This window comes from Zootermopsis nevadensis, unplaced genomic scaffold (assembly GCF_977971745.1).
Source record: "Zootermopsis nevadensis isolate Lab colony 2312 unplaced genomic scaffold, Znev_1.0 Znev_ptg000002l, whole genome shotgun sequence".
NCBI classification, from domain to species: domain Eukaryota; kingdom Metazoa; phylum Arthropoda; class Insecta; order Blattodea; family Termopsidae; genus Zootermopsis; species Zootermopsis nevadensis.
The window spans coordinates 5,197,822-5,223,575 of record NW_028259134.1 but is presented as its reverse complement, the minus strand read 5'-3'; the positions used below and the strand labels follow the sequence as shown (position 1 = coordinate 5,223,575).

Sequence of the window (25,754 nt, the reverse complement as noted above, 5' to 3'; positions counted from 1 at the left end):
GAGTATAAAGATTTATGTCTTCTGAGTTGTTGCGCTGTGTAGTATGGTCGATGTTTACCAGCGGTCGGAGGTCATACTGCCTCCGTCATCAGAATATGAAGATTTCTGTCTTCTGGGTTGTTGCGCTGTGTAGTCTGGTAGATGTTTACCAACCTTTCGGAGGTCATACTGCCTCCGTCATCAGGGCGATGAATGTGCCAACAACCCTGAAGACAGAAATATTCACACCGCTGTGAAAACCTCAAATCTTACATGAAAATATTTGTTTGTAACTCATTCGTGGTTTCATCTGAATATTCGGAATTTAGATGCATCATTGAATGGCTAGGACACGTGCGTAGTTAAGGTGTATTTATAATGTTTAACCATCTGCGTTTGGGCATACGAAGTGTCTTCATGGTGCGGGTGGTTTAGCCACAATGTTAAGCCATTTGTAATGTTTTGTGCCTCCATGCGCCCTGCGTGTTGCTTTGGTTTGCTCATTTAAGTGGTTAAAATTTGTCCCTTTTTTGAGTGCAGATGCATGTTCCCCACAATTGGGCCCAATGTTAGATGTGTCGCTGTTGTACAAACTTCATTACGCGTGGAAGAAATGGCTACTTCCTGTTCTTATATTTTCACGATATTGCATGCGGAGAGAGGTCTCGTTGATTTGTGCAGAGTTGAAAGCCTGCTGAATGGTTCGTTTATATACTAACGAAAAAGTTTACATTGCTATTTGCTGTTCTTTTCTTTGTTCTTGCGTGTTTTTAATTGGCCTGATATTTGTGATATTTCTGTAATTTTGCGAACTAGTGTTGAAAGTGACCGAAGTGTACTTCAGTGGACGAGCAATGTTAACATTCTCGCCTGTATTTACGAGATAACAAATAGGAACTAATGAAGGCAGGGGTTCCGATTTCATGTTGAAACTTTGCCCCTCACATCACTTTTAGGTTTAATCATTGGACTGCCTTCGTTACAATTGTCAACTGGCGAAATTTTTTATAAAATGTCGCATTTTATTCGCCGTTCGAGGGCGATTGAAGTTTAATTGTTCTCGGGAGACCCCATTTACACCTGGTTGATTGTTACCCTCCGGTTTTCTGGCAAAAATATTAGGTGGACACTCGAAGGTTTCTTTGGATTTTGTTCTCGTCTTCCCCCACCGTCTTCACTGTTCGTGCGTTCTTACCCGGTGTCCTACGCGAGCGATTAAATGCGTGCGGTGCGAGTTGCGTGGGTGAAGCGGAAATATCAAACTGGCTGTTTGTGTGGCGCTGTCCTATGTTACAGCGAAGCGGTCAGCGGCCAAAGCCGAGAACAAATATTTTGATATTTCCGCGCAGGTCGCTGCGCTGGCCAGTAAGGCGCATGCGCAGATAAGCTCTGACTGCAGTATAGGGAAGGGGCATGCGCAGGAAGGCCGTGTGTTTCTCACGTAGGACACAACAAGCGATTCCCTTATGTCATATGACACCCCATGCTGCTTATGCATCTCGCACAGCTCGCTTCTTATCGCTCACGTAGGACATTGCCTTAAATCGCCGTCTCCAGTCTTTCAGAGGTGGTAGGTCGGTTATGGTTATAGATGCCGTAAAATTTAATTTATTTTTTATTTTAGTTTATGTATTTATTTTATTTCTTCGTTTGTTCACATTCGGAAATGTCAGGATCGCATTTTGTTTCTCAGCGCGTTATGACCGAAATTGAATTGTACGGCCTCCAGAGCCACGGCAGTTAAAATAAGAGACACCAACTGAGACCACAGATGAGTACTGTACCTGCCACCTGAGCTGTGTTTTATGAAGTATCAGCAAGGAAATGGACGAGTGTGCGAGTAATATTTTGGCCAGGAAGTAAGAGACGTCTTCTGCTCTTCTAGTAAAGCAGTGTTTATATCTTAATTGCGTCATGTTTGTGTTTTATTGATACAATATTTTATTTTCCGTCTATACACAAACTAAAATAATGTTGTTTAAAATTACTTAAAATTATAACATTCTCATTAGATACTGCATCTTGTTACATTTTTTGTATCGACGACATGTTTCAATGTGTATTACATCATCATCAGGTCTATCAATTTTAATATATTTTAAAAACTGTTGTACATCTTGCGTTGCGTATATTGATTAATTTGATTTGTTTAATTTTAAGTTTTTGTCTCTTCCTTTAAATTTGGAGGTTGCGCTTGGATGTTTTATATGTTGTGTATAGGATTACGTAATAACTCTTTAAATTATTATATTTCCTATGTCAATATCCAAAATCACGATTTGAAAATTAATTTTACAGATATAAAACATCCAAGCACAACCTCCAAATTTAAAGGAAGAGACAAAAACTTAAAATTAAACAAATCAAATTAATCAATATACGCAACGCAAGATGTACAACAGTTTTTAAAATATATTAAAATTGATAGACCTGATGATGATGTAATACACATTGAAACATGTCGTCGATACAAAAAATGTAACAAGATGCAGTACTAATGAGAATGTTATAATTTTAAGTAATTTTAAACAACATTATTTTAGTTTGTGTATAGACGGAAAATAAAATATTGTATCAAAGCAGTGTTGTTCTTAAAGGCACGTTCTCACAAATCAAGTTTAATTGACCGATTATAGTTGATCAACAAAAGTTGAATATGACTTGAATCATTTTTTGTTCACATATTTCCATAGAAACTGATCAACAGTTTCAGTTAAAAATGGTGTCGAAAGCAGTTGTGCGTGAAGTTGTACGGATAGTAACTGTTTAGTTAAAAGAAGAACTAAAAACAATTTTATTTAACACGAGCAAAAATCGTAATAAACGTCGTTTTTGGGTGATCCGCTCTTTTGTACCAAAACAGTTTCGGCACGTATACTTCCTCTGTTCCCATTCCACTTTTTTTTGAATTGCAAACCAATGAATGTTCTTTTTTATACATCGGTCTAATCGTCTTAATTTTGTTCTTCAGATCAGCAATTTCCATTTCTTTGACAATAGAACCCAAAGCATTTTCTCTTCCATCTTTATTTTTATATTTATCCAGTCGGTGGTTCCAAAGACAATCATGCTTATGATAAAGTTCTAAGAATTTTAGCATCACACTTTCAGACCACTTGATGCTCATTTAACTAAAAACACAAAAACCTAAAAACAAAACACATGCACGAGTGGCGTGACCAGTTGAAAGCGAACTTGACAATCAACTGAAGTTCACACGTTTCAAGACAGGATTCAACTTGAAAGCAAATGGCGGATGACTCATCAGTTGAACGATAAAGTTTGACTGGGTCAAACTTTTCTTGATCCACTAAAAAGTTGATCAACTCTATTGAAACAAAGGTTCTCACTACAGATTTCATTCAACTTTTGTTGATCAACTATAATCGGTCAATTAAACTTGATTCGTGAGAACGCGCCTTAAATGATGGTCGACCTACAGGTACAGACTCCTACGTGCTTTGCGCATTTGTCTGTATCTGGGACGAAGATTGGTTGAGGGCGTTAGCGTTTTTACCCTCTATTCTCTAAGAACCAATACACTTTCTTGTTTTCGGACATCGTGAAAGACATTTTATTGGATTCGTAAAAAAATGCAGAAGTAAGTGTTGGCTCAGAACTTTCAGGACTGAAAGTAATTGCACTGTATCATACGAAAGCTGAATGCTGTCTGCAAAAGGCATCTCTCCTTGTGAGATTTTTCGAACCTAATTTTCTGCGATCATAATACGTTTTCGAGTATCTTGTCCGTCGTTGCTGTTTTTAGGCACTCTCGCGCGAGATTGCGAAGTCTTGTTTGCCTTGACCTCCCTAGCTACAGACTGAAACTCTGGAAAGGAAAGTACGAGGTGTCCCATTCAAACCTCCCACATTTTATCAGATCGCAGAGCAGAAAGTATGAATGGTAGGAAAATGCAAGAACAACTAAAAAATTTTATTTGGCACACGCTAATTAACCTCTACGTGTGCACCATTGGTAGCACGAACAATATCTATTCGGTATTAAATTTCTTTCCACGTTCTCTGCAACATTGCCATTGTTACAGTAGGAATCGTGTCATGGATGCGGGCTCGTAAATCTGGGAGATCATTCACTGGAGTAACGAACACACGATCCTTCACATAACCCCAGAGGAAGAAATCCAGCGGAGCGAGATCCGGTGAACGTGGTGGCCACCAAATTGGTCCGCCGCGTCCAAGTTAGCGATCTTGGAAGTTGGTATTGAGGGACCTACGAACATCTAGATTCCATTGTGGCGGAGCTCCATCTTGTTGGAAGATTATGTTAGGCTGCAGATCGGCTACCTGGGGATACAGGAACTGTTCCAACATGTCAAGGTATACGGGGCCAGATACTGTAGCTTTACCGAAGATCAACGGACCGATAATCCTGTCCAAACGTTCAATTTTGGGGCTGTCTCGGACATGTTCTCTGTAGACGTGCGGATTTTGCGTTCCCCAGATCCGTACGTTATGGCGAATGAAATGTGGCCCCGTCTGAAAACAAGATGTTTCCAAGAAAGTGAGGGTTCGTGTCGATACGATCCAGCATTTCGGTAGCAAATTCCTGTCGACGTGGCTTCTCGTCTGGTTTCAGTTCTTGAACAATTTGCAGTTTGTAAGGATATAATCGAAGCCGCTTATGCAGCACTCGATGCACTGTTGATCGCGGCACGTTTAATTGTCTTGATGCTTGGCGAATTGATTTGTTCTGGCTTCTCTCAAACCCTGCTTGAATTTCTTCCACTTTCTCTTCAGGAACACTTCGACGATCTCCCCCAGATTGTTTTAGAACACTTCCAGTCGCCAGATAATTCTCGAACCATACCGTGATTGTTTTCCCATCAGGTGCATCTCCTCCGTACACTCGTCGGTAATTTCTTTGCACTGAAATTATTGATTTTGATTCTACATACCACACTACTGTTTGTGCACGCTGCTATGGAGTCACCATTTTGCTTATTAATCATTAAAAATTACATTATGTAGTTGCAAATAAAATTCTTTGAGTTTTTCTTCCTTCTAGTACTAATTATATTCCTTAATTTATCATAATTTGTTCGTAATGATTGATTAAAATGTGGGAGGTTTGAATGGGACACCCTGTATATTTGATTGCGAATAGTCGTTGGTGCTATGCACTGCTATTGGCTGCCTTGCACCAGTTTTCAATTGCATAACTTGCAAAGCTATGCACATAACAAGCCAGTGCAGAGAACCACAAGATCGTCTTGGTTATCTGAAAAAGACATTTACGAAGAAAATCCTCCGCGCGTATCTAAGTGAAGCCAGGAGATACTGAGGTTGCTTGCCGACCCTTGATAGAGGTACGTTTTAAGAATTGTATTTGTTTAGGGGGGGGCGTGAAAAATGAAAATCGTGGAACTTTTATCGCGAATATTGACGAAGTATTTGATCGAACTGTCCCACGTAGGAAGTAAAACTTCGAGGGAGATTGTGAGAACTTTTAAACATGTTTTATGTTACTGTTATGAAAAATTTGAAGTTAACGATTACACGAAACTTGTTTGTATTTCTTTAATTTGCAATATCAGGCTTTATATTAAAGTTGCAGTATTGTCTGATGAGACTGGTGATCCTATTTTGGCGATTTGCGTGGGAAAGTTAAAATTCACTTTAACGTATCCCAGTCTGGTAGTTCAAAAGATACGTTGGCAGTAAAGTTTCCTCTTCAAGAAGTGTCTGAGGTGTTTTGTATCCTTAATGCATATTTGCTCCGTGGTTGTAACCTTTGCAACAAATAGACTTGTCGCCCTATCACCAATTGAATCCCATTCTACTGTCCAGTGGTACCACTTTGACGGCTTTACGAGGTGCGATCGGAAAGTTTCAAGACTGCGCGTATAAAAACCCGTACACTTATCTCAGGTATTAAATTCATCCATCACCCTCGAAGTAGTTCCCCTGGGAGTGAACACAACGATCCCAGCGCCGCTGCCAAGCCTGGAAGCATCCCTGGAAATCTTTCTTTGTCAGCCTGTCAAGCACCATCTGCGATTCTGCCTGAATCTCTTCTACCGTCTCAAATCTCCTTCCCTTTAGCTGAATTTTCATCTTTGGGAAGAGGAAACCTTAGAAAGGAAGTTGGGGTCTGTTCTTGCAAGATCTTTGAGCTCCTGACAAACGAGAAGTCGATTCTGCTTCTGGTCCTCAGACAGGAGCCTTGGCACAAACTTGGCTGCGATGCGTCGCATGTGGAGTTCTTCCTTTAGAATCAGCTGACAGGTGCCATAGCCTATCCCAACAATGTCGCACAAGTCGTTGATGGTACGACGTCGATCTTCGTGAATGGCCTGCCGAATCTTCGTAACATTTTCGAGCGTTGTGCTCGAAGATGGTCGTCCAGAACGCTCGTCATCATCGACAGAGGTTCGGCCATTTTTAAAACGTGAATGCCACACAAAAGTTTGTGCACGACCCATTGCGGACTCCCCAAATGCTTGCTTTAGCATTTCATAGGTTTCCGTAGCCGTTTTGGCGAGTCTTTGGCAAAATTTGATGCACACGCCATTTCGAAATCGCAGGAGGGTCGGTGTAATGCACTACCAAAACGCCCGTAACTAAGAAACAAATGCTAATTCGATGATGCCGGCTGGCACACTGATTCACTATAAATGTAGGCCGCACCCCCTAAAGGCAGAAGCTCGTACTACATCCGGTTCGCCCTCAATTGACACAGTCTTGAAACTTTCCGATCGCACCTGGTATGTACATTGAAGACGATCGGAATGGTCAGTGTGTGATCAGTACTTATGTATAGTGAAAGGTAAAAAACATGAATTTGAAAACTTTTTTATGGAAACGGCAAATAACATGGCTGTCACGCAAATCATGTCAACTTTTGTAGTTGCTCTTGGAAATTTGATAAATGAACTTCATGTGAAGCAATACCAACATCTTCACAGTTCTTTTCTTGAATGCAAATGTCTTGCACAAAGTTTACACGATTTCACTTGTAAGGTTGTCGGACATTTTGTGTATAGATGGAAGTTTTTCTGGAAACGGGGCGTGTTTGAAGTTGTTCCTAGAATTTCTCGTTAGGTACAATTTGGCTGCACGCGACAGAGACAAGCGACCGAGGCAGGCGACAGAGTTACGAGACCGAGACTGGTCGCTTCCTGTCTGCTCTCGGTACAATCGTATGAAGTACAATTATGAGCGCGAGACAAAGACAGGCGACAGAGACAAAGCACAGGAGACCGCTGTCGGACCAGTAGTGTCTCGCGACGGGCTCAGGCAGCACGTGTGTTATTGAGTAAAATAATGGCAGAAATTAAATTTAATGGTGACCAAGATGAGCAATTGGTAGAATTAGTAGCAGAAAACTGACCACTGACAGAAAGATCCTTCTTCACGTCTGGTTTTGAATATTGAACTCATAGGTTTTTCTTTGTTTCTTTCGCAACAAATAACACAGCAACACATCTTCTTCTTCGAGTAACCTTTTTAGAAGCATTTGTGTACTCATTTTTCACAGAATATGTGCACGTATGTCTCAACAAAACAAAGAAAACAAACACTTTGCCGCATGTCTCGGTCGTCACCTCAAAAGTGTGTGGCGACAAGCTGCGATGTGTCCGTCTCCCGTCTCTGTCGCCTGCCTCGGTCGCTTGTCTCTGTCGCGTGCAGCCAAATTGTACCTTTACAGAACTTCAAGAAAGCGTTTTGACTTTTGAACAAAGTGGCATTCTCCGAGGGTTTGGTGTAGCTGTAACTCGTTCAAGTCTTGGTTGGAATCTAAATTCCCGAATGATATTCGCGGTTTCCTCGTCATTGTTTGAATTTGTTGGGTAACTGTATTTAAATAGGTCTAGACTGATTCCCTCCTCTCCACAGTAAATTATACTCGTAATTGTCGCACCACGTCCTGCGGCGATCAACCGGCATTGCCATCACGCCGATATGTAAGGTCGAATGTGCGCAGGCGTGCATCTCTGTGCAGACAGAAGCTGCCTGTGAGCTAGTTGACAGTTTACATTAGCGCCTCGCAGGAGGGGGAGTGGCAGACTTGTGTCCATCGTTTGTTGTCAGTGGAATGAAGAATCATGGGGAATGTCTTTCAGAGGGTGAGATTTTGATATTGTCTACGCTAATGTAATTGTTGTATCTCTTAAGAGTGTCGCTGCTGCTTTACACCTCGAAGTGCTGTGTTGTCTTCTTGGTACGAATACGAATTATGTGTGTGACGTTGCATTTGCGTCTCCTTGATTTTCAGACAGGTGAGATGAAGTAATAGTGTAGAATCAATAGTACAGCAGTCTGGAAAGATCTGCTGTTCGTGAGCAGTATTTCGAAGTGCGTTTTACTCTAATTTCTGCAAACCGCGCATGTTTTGTGTATAGAGCAGGCAACGTCGAATCGTCTGTTGTAGGAACGCCATGTTTCAACACATTTCTTGGCACCAATTCAAAAATATTTTGTAATAATTTGAAAATTCTACTTGCCGGTTCCGTGGGTTTACTTAAATGTCTTTAATGAACTTAAAGCGAATTAAAGACAAGCAAATTACTACATTTGTAACTTGTAACGTGAACGTTGTAGAAAAGGCAGAAATCTAGTGCATATTTCTACCAGTTCAAAAGAGTTTGTGTAACCATGGTTTTGGAAAACATTATTCCCCCCAAGTCACGTCATTTTAGTTACCGTTGCTAATAATGGTGTGGTGTAATGTGAGGATGTCGTCTTGAATTGAAGTGACTGAGGGAGCTGTGATGAAGTATCGATTATGACCAGAGGCTAGACTCTCTCGCAGCACGTGACGTGCCGCCGTGCCATAGAAATGTTTGTACCTTGCTACCAGGATTTATTATAACCTGTCTCAAAGAAACAGGGCGTGAGGGTGATTAGACTCGGGTTATTTGCGAGAAAGTAATAAATAATTCAACGTGAACATCATATTTTACTCCGTTTACGTTTTAGACTCATTCCAGTTAACAGATTTTAATAACAAATGCCTAATGTAGTGAATGAAGGAATTAAGATATTTAGTTTATAACAAGGATATATATTGTGATGTGTTGGGGTTGGCATTGTTGAACTGTTTAATGACATTGTTGTATTCATGCATTGTTGTATTATTATTGACATTGTTGCGTTTAGCATTGTTGTGTTTAGCATTGTTGTGTCTACATTGTTGCATTTGTATAAAAGCCGACTGAGTGGGACTCGTGCCGAACGAGGGCTGCCAGAGGTCGCCCAAGGGCAACCGATGTTCAGCAGGCCAGCCGAGGCCGTCCCCAAAAGACGGCCAAGTCGGCACAACGAGTGGTTAGACTACTCGGCTACCCTGACTGAGGTTTTCCGTGCTTTTCCTCAGTTGTAAGGCGAATGCCAGGGTATAACTTAATAGGGGCACGGCCCGCCACCCTCACCCCGATCACGGAGGCCATCAGCTGAAGTGATCTCCCCCCATGCCGCAGAGGCCTTCAGCCGAAACGGCCCCTCCCTCTCTGGGTTCAAACCCTGGAGATCAAACCAACCAAATTCCTTTGGACAACTTGCCTGACGGGATAACCTCCCATCAGCAGCAACGGATCCCAGTTGTAATGGTCGAGGCTCCCGCCACGACGAAACCCCGTTAGCGTTAGCAAAATTTCCGTTTTTTAAATTAAGACCGTTTACCATTTCCAGCAATGCGCCTTGTGCGCAGGAATGGTTTCACCTAGGTAGGGACGATGCTTGCGCTTGCGCAGGCCTCCGCCCTCAGTTAGCTTTTTGGTTGGTTGGTTTGGCTTTGAGAGTAGTGTAGTAGGTGAGAGTGTGGAAGAAATACTGCGAAGAGAGCTGAAGTGTGAATCGCTTGTAGCGTGAGAAGTGTGTTGTAGACGAGATTATTTTGTGCTGTAAAGACGTTTTAGTTGATTAAATTCATTATTGTTGGAAGACTTTGTGGTCTCTTACAATCCAACCAAGTTTACAACTGAGATTGGATTTGAGGTAGTAGACCCCGCAAGAAATCAAGGGTTGACAATCAAGGTTGTATACCGACCCACGCTACATTGGTGTCAGAAGTGGGATTGTCAACCATGGAGTGTGCAGTGCAAGAAATACTGGGGAGATTGCAGAGGCTGAGCAACGACCAGCAACACCTGCAGGACAATCTTGAAGACAAGCTGGATGCCAGCCTGAGACAGCTTCAGGACAAGTTTACATGCATCCAGCAACAGCTTCAGGACAATCTTGAAGACAAGCTGGATGCCAGCCAGAGACAGCTTCAGGACAGCCAGAAACAGCTACGAGACCAGTTTACATGCATCCAGCAACAGCTTCAGGACAATCTTGAAGACAAGCTGGATGCCAGCCAGAGACAGCTTCAGGACAGCCAGAAACAGTTCAACAATGCCAACCCCAACACATCACACTACCCCCTCCTCAAAGCTGCTCGTCCCGAGCAGCACCCGAATACGGCGCCAACCTGTCCAGGTGGACTACCATCATCCGGGCCCGGGTATGCCGCTGAATCCGATAAACCACGTCGTTGATTCTGGTCACCACCCTGTAGGGGCCCTCCCAAGTTGTTTGTAGCTTGGGAGACTTCCCTTTTGTCCGGGTAGGATGATACAACCACACGCGATCTCCCTCCTGGAAGCCAGCCGAGTTTGCCAGGCGATCATAGCGTGCCTTCATCCGGTCGCTGGCCATCTTCAGATGCTGGCGGGCATGGTTATGCGCGTCATAGAGTCGTTCCTCGAGATCCGCCGCATAATCGGTTGTCGACTTCTCCCTATCTGGCGGAGACCCGAACATAAGGTCGCACGGCAGGCGTAGCTCCCTCCCAAACACTAGGCTGGCCGGTGTTACCCCCGTAGTCTCGTGGGTCGAGGCTCGGTACGCCAGGAGGAAGAGAGGCAGTCTGGTGTCCCAGTCCCGCTGATGTGATGAGACGACCTTCCGTAGATGTTCTTCGACCGTATTTGACGCACCGTTAGTGTTGATCCTGCGGCTGCCTTTGCTGCCTGTAGCTTCAGGGCCTGTCCGAGTGCTTCATTGAGGGATCGGTCCCCGCCCATTAGTAGGTGTTGCTTAATCTCTCGGTCTCCCAGGCCGTCGATGAAAGCGTGAGCGGCCTCCCTCTGCAGGAAACCTGCGGGAAGCCCTACGAACGCTCAATGGGCCAGCTTCTCTATTGCCGCTTCGAATTCCTGCAGAGTTTCGCCCCTCCCCTGCGTCCTTGATTTCAACTGAGATCGGTAGACCGCCGCCAGCTGGTGGTCCCCGTAACGGCCCTCTAATGCGTTGAGAATGTCGTCGTAGGCCGCCCCAACAGGAACGCCATGCAGGATGTCAGCAGCCTGCCCCTGAAGTACGGCAAGGAGATGCGTTACCTTCTCCCCAGACGTCCAGCCATTGTGGTTGGCCACAGCCTCAAACTGCCGATGAAATACTGTCCAAGACGTGGATCCGTCGAACTTAGGCGGTTTCACACGGTCCGTGCCACCCACGAACGTTCCGGCCCCTCCGTGCCTTGTTCGGGCCTCCTCCGCCTGCAGCCGTGTCTCAAACTAGCGCCGCGTGGCCTCTAACTTTTGTCCGAGATCGTCGGTGATCCTTTCCTCTAATTCCACCTGACTGCACCTCAGGGCGCTTATTTCTTTCGAAAACTGTGCGCCTAGATTTTCTTGTAGCTGTTTCTGGCTGGCATCCATCTTGTCTTCGAGATTGTCCTGAAGCTGTTGCTGAATGCATGTAAACTGGTCTCGTAGCTGTTTATGGCTGTCCTGAAGCTGTCTCTGGCTGGCATCCAGCTTGTCTTCAAGATTGTCCTGAAGCTGTTGCTGGATGCATGTAAACTTGTCCTGAAGCTGTCTCTGGCTGGCATCCAGCTTGTCTTCAAGATTGTCCTGCAGGTGTTGCTGGTCGTTGCTCAGCCTCTGCAATCTCCCCAGTATTTCTTGCACTGCACACTCCATGGTTGACAATCCCACTTCTGACACCAATGTAGCGTGGGTCGGTATACAACCTTGATTGTCAACCCTTGATTTCTTGCGGGGTCTACTACCTCAAATCCAATCTCAGTTGTAAACTTGGTTGGATTGTAAGAGACCACAAAGTCTTCCAACAATAATGAATTTAATCAACTAAAACGTCTTTACAGCACAAAATAATCTCGTCTACAACACACTTCTCACGCTACAATATATATATATCTGAGAGTTCTAATTGAAAACTAGTAATAAGAGCTGATGTAAAAAATTTGTACAACTGGATTAATTTACTGTTTACATGCAAGTGCTAACCAAATGTTGCTTCAGATTGACAAAAAAAGTGTCAGAGGGACCGATGATAGTTTTCGTTGTCGAAACATGTCAGTTGTTTGCGTAGATGGAATTTGCTGTCACTTGTTGGATTCAGTTTTCTCGGTGCAAGGAAGTTGTTTTGTTTGTTTGTTTGTTTGTCGTCAGTCTTTCGACTCGTTTGTTGTGGTCCTCCATTTTCGTCTATCCTGCCCCAGTCTCTTCATTTCCACATACTTTTTGCAGCCCACATCCTCAAAAATCTGCGTCACATATTCCAATCTTTGTCTCCCCTTCACCTGTTCCTTCCATTACGAAATTAACCAATCCTGGGTGCCTCAGAATGTGTCCGCCATCCTATCTCTTCTTCGCGTAAGATTTTCCCATAGACTTCTTCCTTCGCCTATCCTGTCTATGACCATCTCATTTCGTACAGTTATAGGCTCTTATGAACACGGTTTCTTGACAAGGTCAGCGATTATCAGATTCAGAAGAATATCTCTGCCCCATGGAGTTGGTCATTGTGTAAAGTATATTGTATATAGGTTATACAATTAACATGTATGAACTTATTTTAACCGTTTTCAATATGGCGTGTATTAAATGAAGTACAAGAAAGTCGCCAGAGAGTTAGTTGCTACTACTAATTTTAATTATCTCTGTCGGCTATATATGTCTCTACAAACACCAGGCGACAGGGTTGGGTGGCCTTAATTCAGTAGAGTATTTTTCATTGTATTTGTTCTTAAGATGTGCGTGAGGTAATGAAATATGTAATTACAGTGTGCCAGTTCGTGGTTCGATTCCCGAACGGGCTGAACCTTGAGATGAGGATTAAACCTCAGAGAACGAACCAACCAAATTCTTTGGACAAGTTGCCTGAATGGATAACCTCCCATCAGCAGCGACAGACCCTAGTTTGAATGGTCGAGGCCGTCAGCGTTAGCAAAATTCCCGTTTTAGTTATAAGGCTCTGTTTACCATTTCTATCAATGCGTTTCGTACGCAGGAATGGTGTTACCTAGCAAGGGACGATGTCTTGAGCCTCCTCCCTTAGTTAGCTTTTTGGATGGTTGGATGGTGCGGGCTCTCAAAAAATTTTGGTTCTTCAAGACAAGCAGACAGTTTCTGTTTGTACCTTTAAATTTCAAGTACGAAGACAACAGCCGAATCATCGCGCTGTCTTCCGATCAGAGTAATTGGTTGTACAACAGTGTGTCTCGAGACGCAATAAAGTGGACGTCTCGAAGATACCTTCGGTGTAGTCTTCAACCCCAGAGATTTCACTTCATTCACGCAAATGCCTCTCCAACCTTCACAGTCCCCGTATACGTATTCCCTGAGATTCGGAGACTCTTGGTCTCCGACAAAACCTGCGCCAAATATCCCTTTGTATCGTTCCGCATACCCAAATTTATATCTCAAGCTGTAACCGCACGCAACTGGGTTTGAAGGGCGGTTACAACGGTAATGAATCTGCGAAACATCGATGTCACTTTTTATAAAATGTAATGTCAGGTAGAAGCCTGAATATGTGTATAATTTTGTTCGTGGTGTGGGATTATGATGCTGGATCGTCTAGCGACGTGACTTGGACTCCCGATCTTCAACTTTTTTAAGGACTGTGATCTAATCTTGCTTTCCGTGACCACTTTAGTCCAAAGTTCGGACTCTCGCACGTCAACTCAGATGTATAATTTATGTGCCTTTCTGGCATGGACTGCTTGGTAATTTGAAAGATTTTTTATAGATTCTCAGAACCAAATCGAAGGCACTTTCCTCACATATATTGTCAAAATAATACAAGTCTAATTCGTGAGAGTGAGTCAGAGTCAGCGAAGTACTTTCGCGTTTGTGCCACAAACAGCGTGGTCGCTCAGGCTACCTCACGCACTACAGACGAGCGGAGTGCGGATATTGGTTTCTGTGGGCAGAACGGGTCAGGTGCTGAAATTTATCGCAGACTTTCTATTTTACTATCGTGAAGTGTGTCAGGGTGGACGGGCACGTTCAGAAATGGCCAGATACTTTTCACTGATGGAGAACGACCAGGGCGCCTCTCAACATCGACGACTGTAACAAATCCGCTCGCTGATTCTCGACAGCAGAAGGCGACAATTGGTGGAGTGGAACACCAGCTGTATATGACCTCATCCGTGATATACTTCACATCCATGCACGTTGTGGAAGATGGATTTCAAAGCGACTCATTGAACAACGTAAGTGTAACCGCCATTTGAACAGGTATCACGAGGAAGATGAAGATGAAGATGATTTTCTGCCTCGCATTGCCACCACGGACGAAACGTGAAACCAAGATCATGAAACGGAGAGTAAACTCTAGAGTAGTGGTATTTAACCTGGGGTACGCGAAGACATCTCAAAGGATACGTGAAATTTAAAAAAATATATATTATTTTATGATAAACACTGAATAATCAGTAATGTAATTTAATTAATTTATTTTAGATGTAGATTATATACTATGTATAACTTGAATTATACACCAACAACTTTGGGGGTACAAAGTTGAAGAGAAATTATATCGGGGGGTACGCGAAGACATCATAAGGGGTACGTGAAATTTTAAAAAAATTTTTTTTATGATAAACACTGAATAATCAGTAATGTAATTTATTTAATTTATTTTAGATGTAGATTATATACTGTGTATAACTTAAATTATACACCAACAACTTTGGGGGTACAAAGTTGAAGAGAAATTATATCTGGGGGTACGCGAAGACATCTTAAGGGGTACGTGAAATTTAAAAAAAAATATTATTTTATGATAAACACTGAATAATCAGTAATGTAATTTATTTAAAATGTAGATTATATACTGTGTATAACTTAAATTATACACCAACAACTTTGGGGGTACAACGTTGAAGAGAAATTATATCTGGGGGTACGCGAACAAAAAAGGGTTGAATACCACTGATCTAGAGTATGGAATGGAAACACCTGATATAGCCAGTCGGAAAGAAATTATTCGCTTTTCTGGGATTCTCGAGAGCTGAGCTCGACATTTAGTGTTTTGAACTTCGGCGTCTGGTGTCCGGTTCGTGATCGTGGTTCACGTCACTAATAGCTGTCCGGCATAATAAGTGGTCACCATCCTCACAATAGCCGTTCAAATGGCGGTTACGGATGTTAAACGGTTACACCTGTTTAATTATTCATTTTGACACCCATCGTTCCTTAGTACGTGGATGGATGTGAAGTATATTGTGGTTAATGTCATAAGCAGACCGTGGGTGATCTTCAGCTGGTTTTCCACTCCATCGATTGTCGCCCTTTGGTGTCGAGGATCAGAGCGTGGATTTGTTACTGCCGTCGATGTGGACAGGCGCTCCGTCAGTGCAAGTTATTCAGTCCGCTCGCACTGTGGCAAACATTGCCGTCAGAGTCCTGCTTTGTTGACGGTTTGCGTTGAATTTCCGAACCTCTGACGCCTTTAGCCCCCCTCCCCAAAAGAATTATCGCAGCACTCAGCTCATCGCGCGTGTTAAATGGAGCGGCCGTGACTTTGTGGCGGAAAACAGCTGAAGTGTCAAGGTTAGATATCGCAGCAGGAAGATTCCGTGTCAGAACCTGTGCGCGATTTTGTAAAGTTCGGAGATGTGTTTATTCGTGAACTTGCTGTGCTCTAAATATTCGTAAGTTTGTCCCCAACAGGCGAATATTCACGTAAAGGGTTGATTGAAACTTCCGATCTTGACGACGGTGAATGGGGACTGTCTGTTTAGAGTTTCAGGCAAAATTTGCAAATACGAAGCTTAATCTTAGTGGTGGTTAAACTGTGTGACTTTTACCCCGCGTATGTACCAGTGATTTGCTGTAAAAGCTGCAATAACAGTTCTCGACCAACGTTATGATCCGTTTCCCTCGACATCATCGCATCCTTTGGATAATACGTCGGTTGCGTCATGATTCGGTTTGCTAGGCGTGTGTGCTCTTGCCTGTGTGCACACGCAAAAGGGTATGCCGTTGTAGCAGAAGCAAGATTAAAGGGAAGGTTGGCTGCACGGAAAATCTGATCTTGTCGCAAGAATAATGACAGTTAAAATGTCATTGCTCATGCAATGCACTAGAAATGTTTGTCCCGCGAGCCCTGCGAGGGATGTATTGGCCATTGTAACAAATTTGCACCCAGACATAACTTGTGTTCAACGAAAACCTTCCTGAAACTGGAAAATGTTTGGGTCCCTTGATGTTGTGTTGTAGAGGTTCGTAGTAAATTACAGAATCATACAGGAATAAGAATCTTTCGCTGGGAGCGAATACTTTCTACTGTACTGTAAAAGATTTGCTTCATATCCAAAATTCCCCCAACATTTATACCTTGATAAACTTGTACTTGTACGGTGGTCTAGCGGATAGAACGCTGGCCTTGTAATCCTGGGGTCTCGGGTTCGATTCCCGGCGGTGCCCGAATTTATAACTTGTGTTGGGCAAGGCCGTGATCTAGGCAACACGGAGTTTTCCTCCGGGGGCTTCCCCGGTTTCTCCGTGGCATCCCAACAATTACACAGAAGAAGGCAATGGCAAACCACTTCTGGATCATCTGCCAAGAACGTATATGAACAAGTCCCAGTCCGAGAAAAGGATCGAAGGATGCTGTTCATATGGACCTGTCGTCAGACAGAACACTAAATAATAATAAGATGAGGTGGTCTAGCGGTTAGAACGCTGGCCTTGTAATCCTGGGGGTCTCGGGTTCGATTCCCGGCGGTGCCAGAATTTATAACTTGTGTTGGGCAAGGCCGTGGTCTAGGCAACACGGAGTTTTCCTCCGTGGCATCCCAACAATTACCCCATTCACACACAGAAGAAGGCAATGGCAAACCACTTCTGGATCATCTGCCAAGAACGTATATGAACAGGTCCCAGTCCGAGAAAAGGATGGAAGGATACTGTTCATATGGACCTGTCGTCAGGCAGAACACTAAATAAATAATAAAACTTGTACCCCAGTTCATCCATTTGAGTGCGTGTGTTTAATCTGACTCGGTTGAAATGCTTGATTTCCCTGAGTTTGATGAGTTTGATGTAGTCTTCACAGAATGTGCAGTAATCGATAGTCGCATGAGAGTGTTCAATCGTTCCAAGCTGAACCATGATTCATGGCCGTTTGTCGTCGGTTGCCTGAATTGCTTTTTAGACCTTCTACTGATTTTCACTATTTGGAGCTTCTTCCACGCCGACTGCACCCTTATCTGCAGCGTTAAATCGTTTCTGAAGTTCACGTCAGTGAGCCTGCATTGCAGGGGTTGGCGGTTTTTCAGGTGGTGACGCAGACTATATGTTTATCTCATCAATTTATACTGTTTATGGGTTACGCCGTAATTGTGTTGTGGGCCTTTTAACGAAGTCCGAAAATTGATGGTTATGTTCATAAAAAGAATTCGTCTTATCTGTCCTTTGCAGAAACAGATTATGTTGCTGCCAGTTTGTATTGGTGCAAAAATTATATGTTCCTGGGAAAGTATGTCAGAGGTGGAAGGAGTGTTTAGAGGGAAATACTTCCTGAATAGAATGGAATTTCTTGTAGCTGTCCAAGTGTTGATCTCTCGAGGAAGAGCTGCACTGTGGAGTTTTTCCCGACGTTTTTGCCCAGATAGGTAACACCAGTGCAAATTTGTCAGGAGAAATGCTTCATCTGTTATCAGATCTGCGTCGTTTCGACTGTACCCGTTCTGTTGCTTCGGCAACCCACTGTTTGGTTCATTCGTTTTGGAACCTCGGATTTTTCAGTGGTTCATTGACACATGTGCATTGCTATAGCCCAGAAAACGTCGCGTACAAAGTTGCAACAGTCATAAAATAAACTTGTATTTGAAATGCTGAGGACTGCATGAGGCATGGTGAAGTCAGTGACTGTAGTTGGACTGGTGTGGTGAGTCATAGAGTTCCGATGACCACTTGTGACTTGTTTTGCAGGAAGGAGGCAACTGACGTGTCTGTGGATAGTTGCCTTGAACATCGGTTGTTGTCCAGTGATTGCAAGAGCTAAACTCTTATTTATTTATTTAGTGTTCTGTCTGACGACAGGTCCATATGAACAGGATCTTTCCATCCTTTTCTCGGACTGGGACCTGTTCATATACGTTCTTGGCAGATGATCCAGAAGTGGTTTGCCATTGCCTTCATCTGTGTGTGAATGGGATGCCACGGAGAAACCGGGGAAGCCCCCGGAGGAAACCTCCGTGTTGCCTAGACCACGGCCTTGCCCAACGCAAGTTATAAATTCGGGCACCGCCGGGAATCGAACCCGAGACCCCAGGATTACAAGGCCAGCGTTCTAACCGCTAGACCACCGTCAAAAATCTTTATGACGTATTTCGGCCAAGGGTAGTGACTAAAATCTCACTGTTGATGTTGACGATGTTCACTTGTACGAGGTGCGATCGGAAAGTTTCCAGACTGCGCCTATAAAAACCCGTACACTTATCTCAAGTATTAAATTCATCCATCACCCTCGAAGTAGTTCCCCTGGGGGTGAACACAACGATCCCAGCGCCGCTGCCAAGCCTGGAAGCATCCCTGGAAATCTTTCTTTGTCAGCCTGTCAAGCACCATCTGCGATTCTGCCTGAATCTCTTCTATCGTCTCAAATCTCCTTCCCTTTAGCTGAATTTTCATCTTTGGGAAGAGGAAGAAGTCACACGGCGAATAAGGAGGGTGCGGGATGACGGCCATGGTGTTTGAGGCCAAAAACTGCCGAACTTTGAGGGCGGTGTGCGCTGGCGCGTTGTCACGATGCGTCGCATGTGGAGTTCTTCCTTTAGAATCAGCTGACAGGTCCCATAGCCTATCCCAACAATGTCGCACAAGTCGTTGATGGTACGACGTCGATCTTCGTGAATGGCCTGCCGAATCTTCGTAACATTTTCGGGCGTTGTGCTCGAAGATGGTCGTCCAGAACGCTCGTCATCATCGACAGAGGTTCGGCCATTTTTAAAACGTGAATGCCACACAAAAGTTTGTGCACGACCCATTGCGGACTCCCCAAATGCTTGCTTTAGTATTTCATAGGTTTCCGTAGCCGTTTTGGCGAGTCTTTGGCAAAATTTGATGCACACGCCATTCCGAAATCGCAGGAGGGTCGGTGTAATGAACTACCAAAACGCCCGTAACTAAGAAACAAATGCTAATTCGATGATGCCGGCTGGCACACTGATTCACTATGAATGTAGGCCGCACCCCCTAAAGGCAGAAGCTCGTACTACATCCGGTTCGCCCGCTATTGACACAGTCTTGAAACTTTCCGATCGCACCTCGTAGGTTCGGAAATACATAGGCATACTGTTTCCAGCTTCTGCACATAGTCTACACGGCGGCTGAAACGAGAACAGCATCTGCAAGGAAGTATTTGAAGAAGACAGGACTTTCGAGTTTCTAAATAGTTACATGTCTTGCTATGACGAAGTAGATAATCAGCTGTAAAATTTAGAAATTTCATAGTTTGTGTGTGACAGTAAAGTGCACGATCAAAACACAAGGCAAAATTGAATAAAACTGTTCATACGGAGATGTCAGCAAGAGATAAAGCTTCTGCGGTTGGTATAGGCGAGCTGAGACAGCAGACGAAGAGGATTAGGTGGTACATGTCCGGTAAAACAGGCGGAATCAGGAAAAGTGTACAGTGTAGATCAGACCCAAAAGGAGAGAGATCAGATTGGCGTCGCAGCGGGTTGTTCCACTGTTTGAAGACGATGTAATGTTAACAATTCCTTGGTTCCACTGACAACAAATTCTCGTAGTTTTAGGGCAAAATAGGGAAAGTATTGGTACTTCTAGAGTTGAGTGACTTTCCAGTTCTCTTGAGGTTCGAATGAATTGCGTGTTAATATTCTAGTCGTCAAGAGTCGAGTGTTGCAACATTTGAGTGTACAGTTAGCAGTCGCTTGAATTCACTTTATAAGGCAGTGGGACGTGTCTCGTACGCAAACTTCCGTTCCATTGTGCAGAAAATGTTTGCCTGGTGTGCATATAAGCTAGATGAGCTAGAGCTTAGGGCGTTAAGAAATTACTCCACTTTTAACACTGAAAGTAATTGCCGCTGTTGGTTATTGATGCTTGTCTTCATTTTCAACACATCGCTCTCAGCGTTCATAGAGACTTGAACGCGTTTATTTGTCTACCCCACACGTAACAGCAAGTCGCCGTGAAGATGTTTTCACATTTCGTTTACTTCATACAGAGATTACATAAATTTTGTATTTTCTGTGTGGTAAATTTCCGCCAGATGTCTTCACAAAAATTCTTGTCGGCCATTCTTCATGCAACAGCCATGACAAGAAATAATTTATTTGTTATGCAGTATCCCCTATTAACTTGCTGTTTCTAGATGTTAGTAATTCCCGTCCTTTTGAATATGAGTCTGTCTTTGGTGTAGTGCCGTGTACTCAGGTAGTACTTCACAGACGTTCCAGATATCCTTGATTCGATTATCGCCCTGATGATGGAAGCAGAAGTGACCTCCGAAACATTGGTAAACTACTACTGCACTATTTACTATTTCTTGGATTCGTCTCGTAGTTTTAATTTTATGACAAGGCCCTTCCCACATGTGCTTGGTATAAAATGTGTTAATTGAATGACCTCTTACGCAACTTAATTAACGATAGTTTGCTTACTTTAGTTAATTAAATGCTGTCACGCCAACGTTAACGGGTGGTTAGTGCAAGGCGGACGATCGGGCCGCCACCAGCCAGTCGAGATGCCTGGATCGCGCGGATGAGAGCACTTCGACGAGATTTTACTGAACTGGCTTATATGAACATGTTTCAGGTTCGATTTTATCAGTTTAACAGCCACAGGAACGGCCTATTGTGATCATTGGAGAAATTAAAGTATTAATACATGAATCATATATTTAAGATTTTTTTTCCTTGTTTTAACGAATAACTTGAAACTGAGAACTTTGTTGGAAGAATATAAAGTTTGAAGTTTTTTATTTTGGCAGTGACACCGTTGCTGTTCTAGAACAATTGATTGATTTTTACGTATTACATATGTAAGTTTGTGTCCAAGAAGTAATGATGTCCACCATATAAGTGAAGACGTTTTAAACATTCCTGATGGACTGACATGTTACAGATTGCCAAAGTATGCGTTCTGTAGACTGCCGAGACGGAGTAATACTTTCACTGCAAGGTGACCCGTAATTTTCGTCCTACACACAGTCCCCCCCCCCCCCCAGCATTTGATTTTGCCTGTGAATTCTTTGACATGTGAACACCTGACGCACCATCAGTCAGTCTTTTCGAGCTCCATATGAAGGGTGAATTTCTGACTGCAAAGCGGCGGGCGGCTAGCATGCGGTGGATGGATGTCCATTTATCCTGCGTGCTCTTTTCACACACCTAACGCCAGTCTTGAGGCAAACTGCGCCAACAATATCAGGAGGAAAGGCGATTCCAGTACGTACAACTGTGAGGCACGCATCGCCCTGGGTCGTCGCCCACCCACTTCGCCCTCGTTGGTGAAGTTCTCTTGTCAGTCATGTGGCAAACAGCTTTCTCGCGTTACACAGGGTTTAATGCAAGCATAGCTACTGGTAGGGCCGCCCTAGCCAGATTGGTCGAGGGGGAGAGGTCAGACTAAGACAGGTACCCTGGGGGTTGGTCGCAAGGCTAACAACCTTGCACCGTAAAAAGGAAGATGTTTTGAAACCTCAAGCAAAGCCTCGGACAGAGGACCGAGTGGAAGAGGAGAATTGAGGAGGCCATGGACCGAATACGGACCGGAGAGCCATAGAAGAAGAAGAAGGGTATTTAAAATTTGAGGTTTTTACAGCGGTGAGTATGAAGATTTCTGTCTTCTGGGTTGTTGCGCTGTGTAGTCTGGTCGATGTTTACCAACGTTTCAGAGGTCATACTGCCTCCGTCATCAGAGTATGAAGATTTCTGTCTTCTGGGTTGTTGCGCTGTGTAGTCTGGTCGATGTTTACCAACGTTTCAGAGGTCATACTGCCTCCGTCATCAGAGTATGAAGATTTCTGTCTTCTGGGTTGTTGCGCCGTGGAGTCTGGTAGAAGTTTACCAACGTTTCAGAGGTCATACTGCCTCCATCATCAGGGCGATGAGTATGAAGATTTCTGTCTTCTGGGTTGTTGCGCTGTGTAGTCTGGTCGATGCTTACCAACGTTTCAGAGGTCATACTGCCTCCATCATCAGGGCGATGAGTATGAAGATTTCTGTCTTCTGGGTTGTTGCGCTGAGTAGTCTGGTCGATGCTTACCAACGTTTCAGAGGTCATACTGCCTCCATCATCAGGGCGATGAGTATGAAGATTTTTGTCTTCTGGGTTGTTGCGCTGAGTAGTCTGGTCGATGTTTACCAACGTTTCAGAGGTCATACTGCCTCCATCATCAGGGCGATGAGTATGAAGATTTCTGTCTTCTGGGTTGTTGCGCTGTATAGTCTGGTCGATGTTTACCAACGTTTCAGAGGTCATACTGCCTCCATCATCAGGGCGATGAGTATGAAGATTTCTGTCTTCTGGGTTGTTGCGCTGTATAGTCTGGTCGATGTTTACCAACGTTTCAGAGGTCATACTGCCTCCATCATCAGGGCGATGAGTATGAAGATTTCTGTCTTCTGGGTTGTTGCGCTGTGTAGTCTGGTCGATGTTTACCAACGTTTCAGAGGTCATACTGCCTCCATCATCAGGGCGATGAGTATGAAGATTTCTGTCTTCTGGGTTGTTGCGCTGTGTAGTCTGGTCGATGTTTACCAACGTTTCAGAGGTCATACTGCCTCCATCATCAGGGCGATGAGTATGAAGATTTCTGTCTTCTGGGTTGTTGCGCTGAGTAGTCTGGTCGATGCTTACCAACGTTTCAGAGGTCATACTGCCTCCATCATCAGGGCGATGAGTATGAAGATTTTTGTCTTCTGGGTTGTTGCGCTGAGTAGTCTGGTCGATGTTTACCAACGTTTCAGAGGTCATACTGCCTCCATCATCAGGGCGATGAGTATGAAGATTTCTGTCTTCTGGGTTGTTGCGCTGTATAGTCTGGTCGATGTTTACCAACGTTTCAGAGGTCATACTGCCTCCATCATCAGGGCGATGAGTATGAAGATTTCTGTCTTCTGGGTTGTTGCGCTGTATAGTCTGGTCGATGTTTACCAACGTTTCAGAGGTCATACTGCCTCCATCATCAGGGCGATGAGTATGAAGATTTCTGTCTTCTGGGTTGTTGCGCTGTATAGTCTGGTCGATGTTTACCAACGTTTCAGAGGTCATACTGCCTCCATCATCAGGGCGATGAGTATGAAGATTTCTGTCTTCTGGGTTGTTGCGCTGTGTAGTCTGGTCGATGTTTACCAACGTTTCAGAGGTCATACTGCCTCCGTCATCAGAGTATGAAGATTTCTGTCTTCTGGGTTGTTGCGCTGAGTTGTCTGGTCGATGCTTACCAACGTTTCAGAGGTCATACTGCCTCCATCATCAGGGCGATGAGTATGAAGATTTTTGTCTTCTGGGTTGTTGCGCTGAGTAGTCTGGTCGATGTTTACCAACGTTTCAGAGGTCATACTGCCTCCGTCATCAGAGTATGAAGATTTCTGTCTTCTGGGTTGTTGCGCTGAGTTGTCTGGTCGATGCTTACCAACGTTTCAGAGGTCATACTGCCTCCGTCATCAGAGTATGAAGATTTCTGTCTTCTGGGTTGTTGCGCTGTGTAGTCTGGTCGATGTTTACCAACGTTTCAGAGGTCATACTGCCTCCATCATCAGGGCGATGAGTATGAAGATTTCTGTCTTCTGGGTTGTTGCGCTGTGTAGTCTGGTCGATGTTTACCAACGTTTCAGAGGTCATACTGCCTCCATCATCAGGGCGATGAGTATGAAGATTTCTGTCTTCTGGGTTGTTGCGCTGAGTAGTCTGGTCGATGCTTACCAACGTTTCAGAGGTCATACTGCCTCCATCATCAGGGCGATGAGTATGAAGATTTTTGTCTTCTGGGTTGTTGCGCTGAGTAGTCTGGTCGATGTTTACCAACGTTTCAGAGGTCATACTGCCTCCATCATCAGGGCGATGAGTATGAAGATTTCTGTCTTCTGGGTTGTTGCGCTGTATAGTCTGGTCGATGTTTACCAACGTTTCAGAGGTCATACTGCCTCCATCATCAGGGCGATGAGTATGAAGATTTCTGTCTTCTGGGTTGTTGCGCTGTATAGTCTGGTCGATGTTTACCAACGTTTCAGAGGTCATACTGCCTCCATCATCAGGGCGATGAGTATGAAGATTTCTGTCTTCTGGGTTGTTGCGCTGTATAGTCTGGTCGATGTTTACCAACGTTTCAGAGGTCATACTGCCTCCATCATCAGGGCGATGAGTATGAAGATTTCTGTCTTCTGGGTTGTTGCGCTGTGTAGTCTGGTCGATGTTTACCAACGTTTCAGAGGTCATACTGCCTCCGTCATCAGAGTATGAAGATTTCTGTCTTCTGGGTTGTTGCGCTGAGTTGTCTGGTCGATGCTTACCAACGTTTCAGAGGTCATACTGCCTCCATCATCAGGGCGATGAGTATGAAGATTTTTGTCTTCTGGGTTGTTGCGCTGAGTAGTCTGGTCGATGTTTACCAACGTTTCAGAGGTCATACTGCCTCCGTCATCAGAGTATGAAGATTTCTGTCTTCTGGGTTGTTGCGCTGAGTTGTCTGGTCGATGCTTACCAACGTTTCAGAGGTCATACTGCCTCCGTCATCAGAGTATGAAGATTTCTGTCTTCTGGGTTGTTGCGCTGAGTTGTCTGGTCGATGCTTACCAACGTTTCAGAGGTCATACTGCCTCCATCATCAGGGCGATGAGTATGAAGATTTTTGTCTTCTGGGTTGTTGCGCTGAGTAGTCTGGTCGATGTTTACCAACGTTTCAGAGGTCATACTGCCTCCGTCATCAGGGCGGTGAGTATGAAGATTTCTGTCTTCTGGGTTGTTGCGCTGTGTAGTCTGGTCGATGTTTACCAACGTTTCAGAGGTCATACTGCCTCCGTCATCAGAGTATGAAGATTTCTGTCTTCTGGGTTGTTGCGCTGAGTTGTCTGGTCGATGCTTACCAACGTTTCAGAGGTCATACTGCCTCCATCATCAGGGCGATGAGTATGAAGATTTTTGTCTTCTGGGTTGTTGCGCTGAGTAGTCTGGTCGATGTTTACCAACGTTTCAGAGGTCATACTGCCTCCGTCATCAGGGCGGTGAGTATGAAGATTTCTGTCTTCTGGGTTGTTGCGCTGTGTAGTCTGGTAGATGTTTACCAACGTTTCAGAGGTCATACTGCCTCCGTCATCAGGGCGATGAAGATTTCTGTCTTCTGGGTTGTTGCGCTGTGTAGTATGGTAGATGTTTACCGACGTTTCAGAGGTCATACTGCCTCCGTCATCAGGGCGATTCTTAGTATGAAGATTTCTGGGTTCTTGCTCTGTGTAGTCTGGTCGATGTCAACCGACGTTTCAGAGGTCATACTGCCTCCGTCATCAGGGCGATGATGACGGAGGCAGCATGACC

The 25,754-nt window shown here is 44.3% G+C and overlaps 1 protein-coding gene across 2 annotated transcripts in view; it reads left to right on the top strand.

Moving 5' to 3' along the window:
* tacc (transforming acidic coiled-coil protein) overlaps positions 1-25,754 on the top strand; it is a 64,870-nt gene that overhangs the window by 11,076 nt on the left and 28,040 nt on the right. Inside the window, exon 1 of one of the 2 annotated variants that reach the window (XM_022062351.2) lies at positions 7,954-8,066. The exons of the other annotated variant lie outside the window; for it this stretch is intronic. Within the exon in view, the coding sequence (XP_021918043.2) occupies positions 8,046-8,066 (21 nt within the window). The 5' untranslated portion in view covers positions 7,954-8,045. Of the gene's footprint in view, positions 1-7,953; positions 8,067-25,754 lie in introns of those variants that run through there. 2 annotated transcript variants of the gene reach the window in all.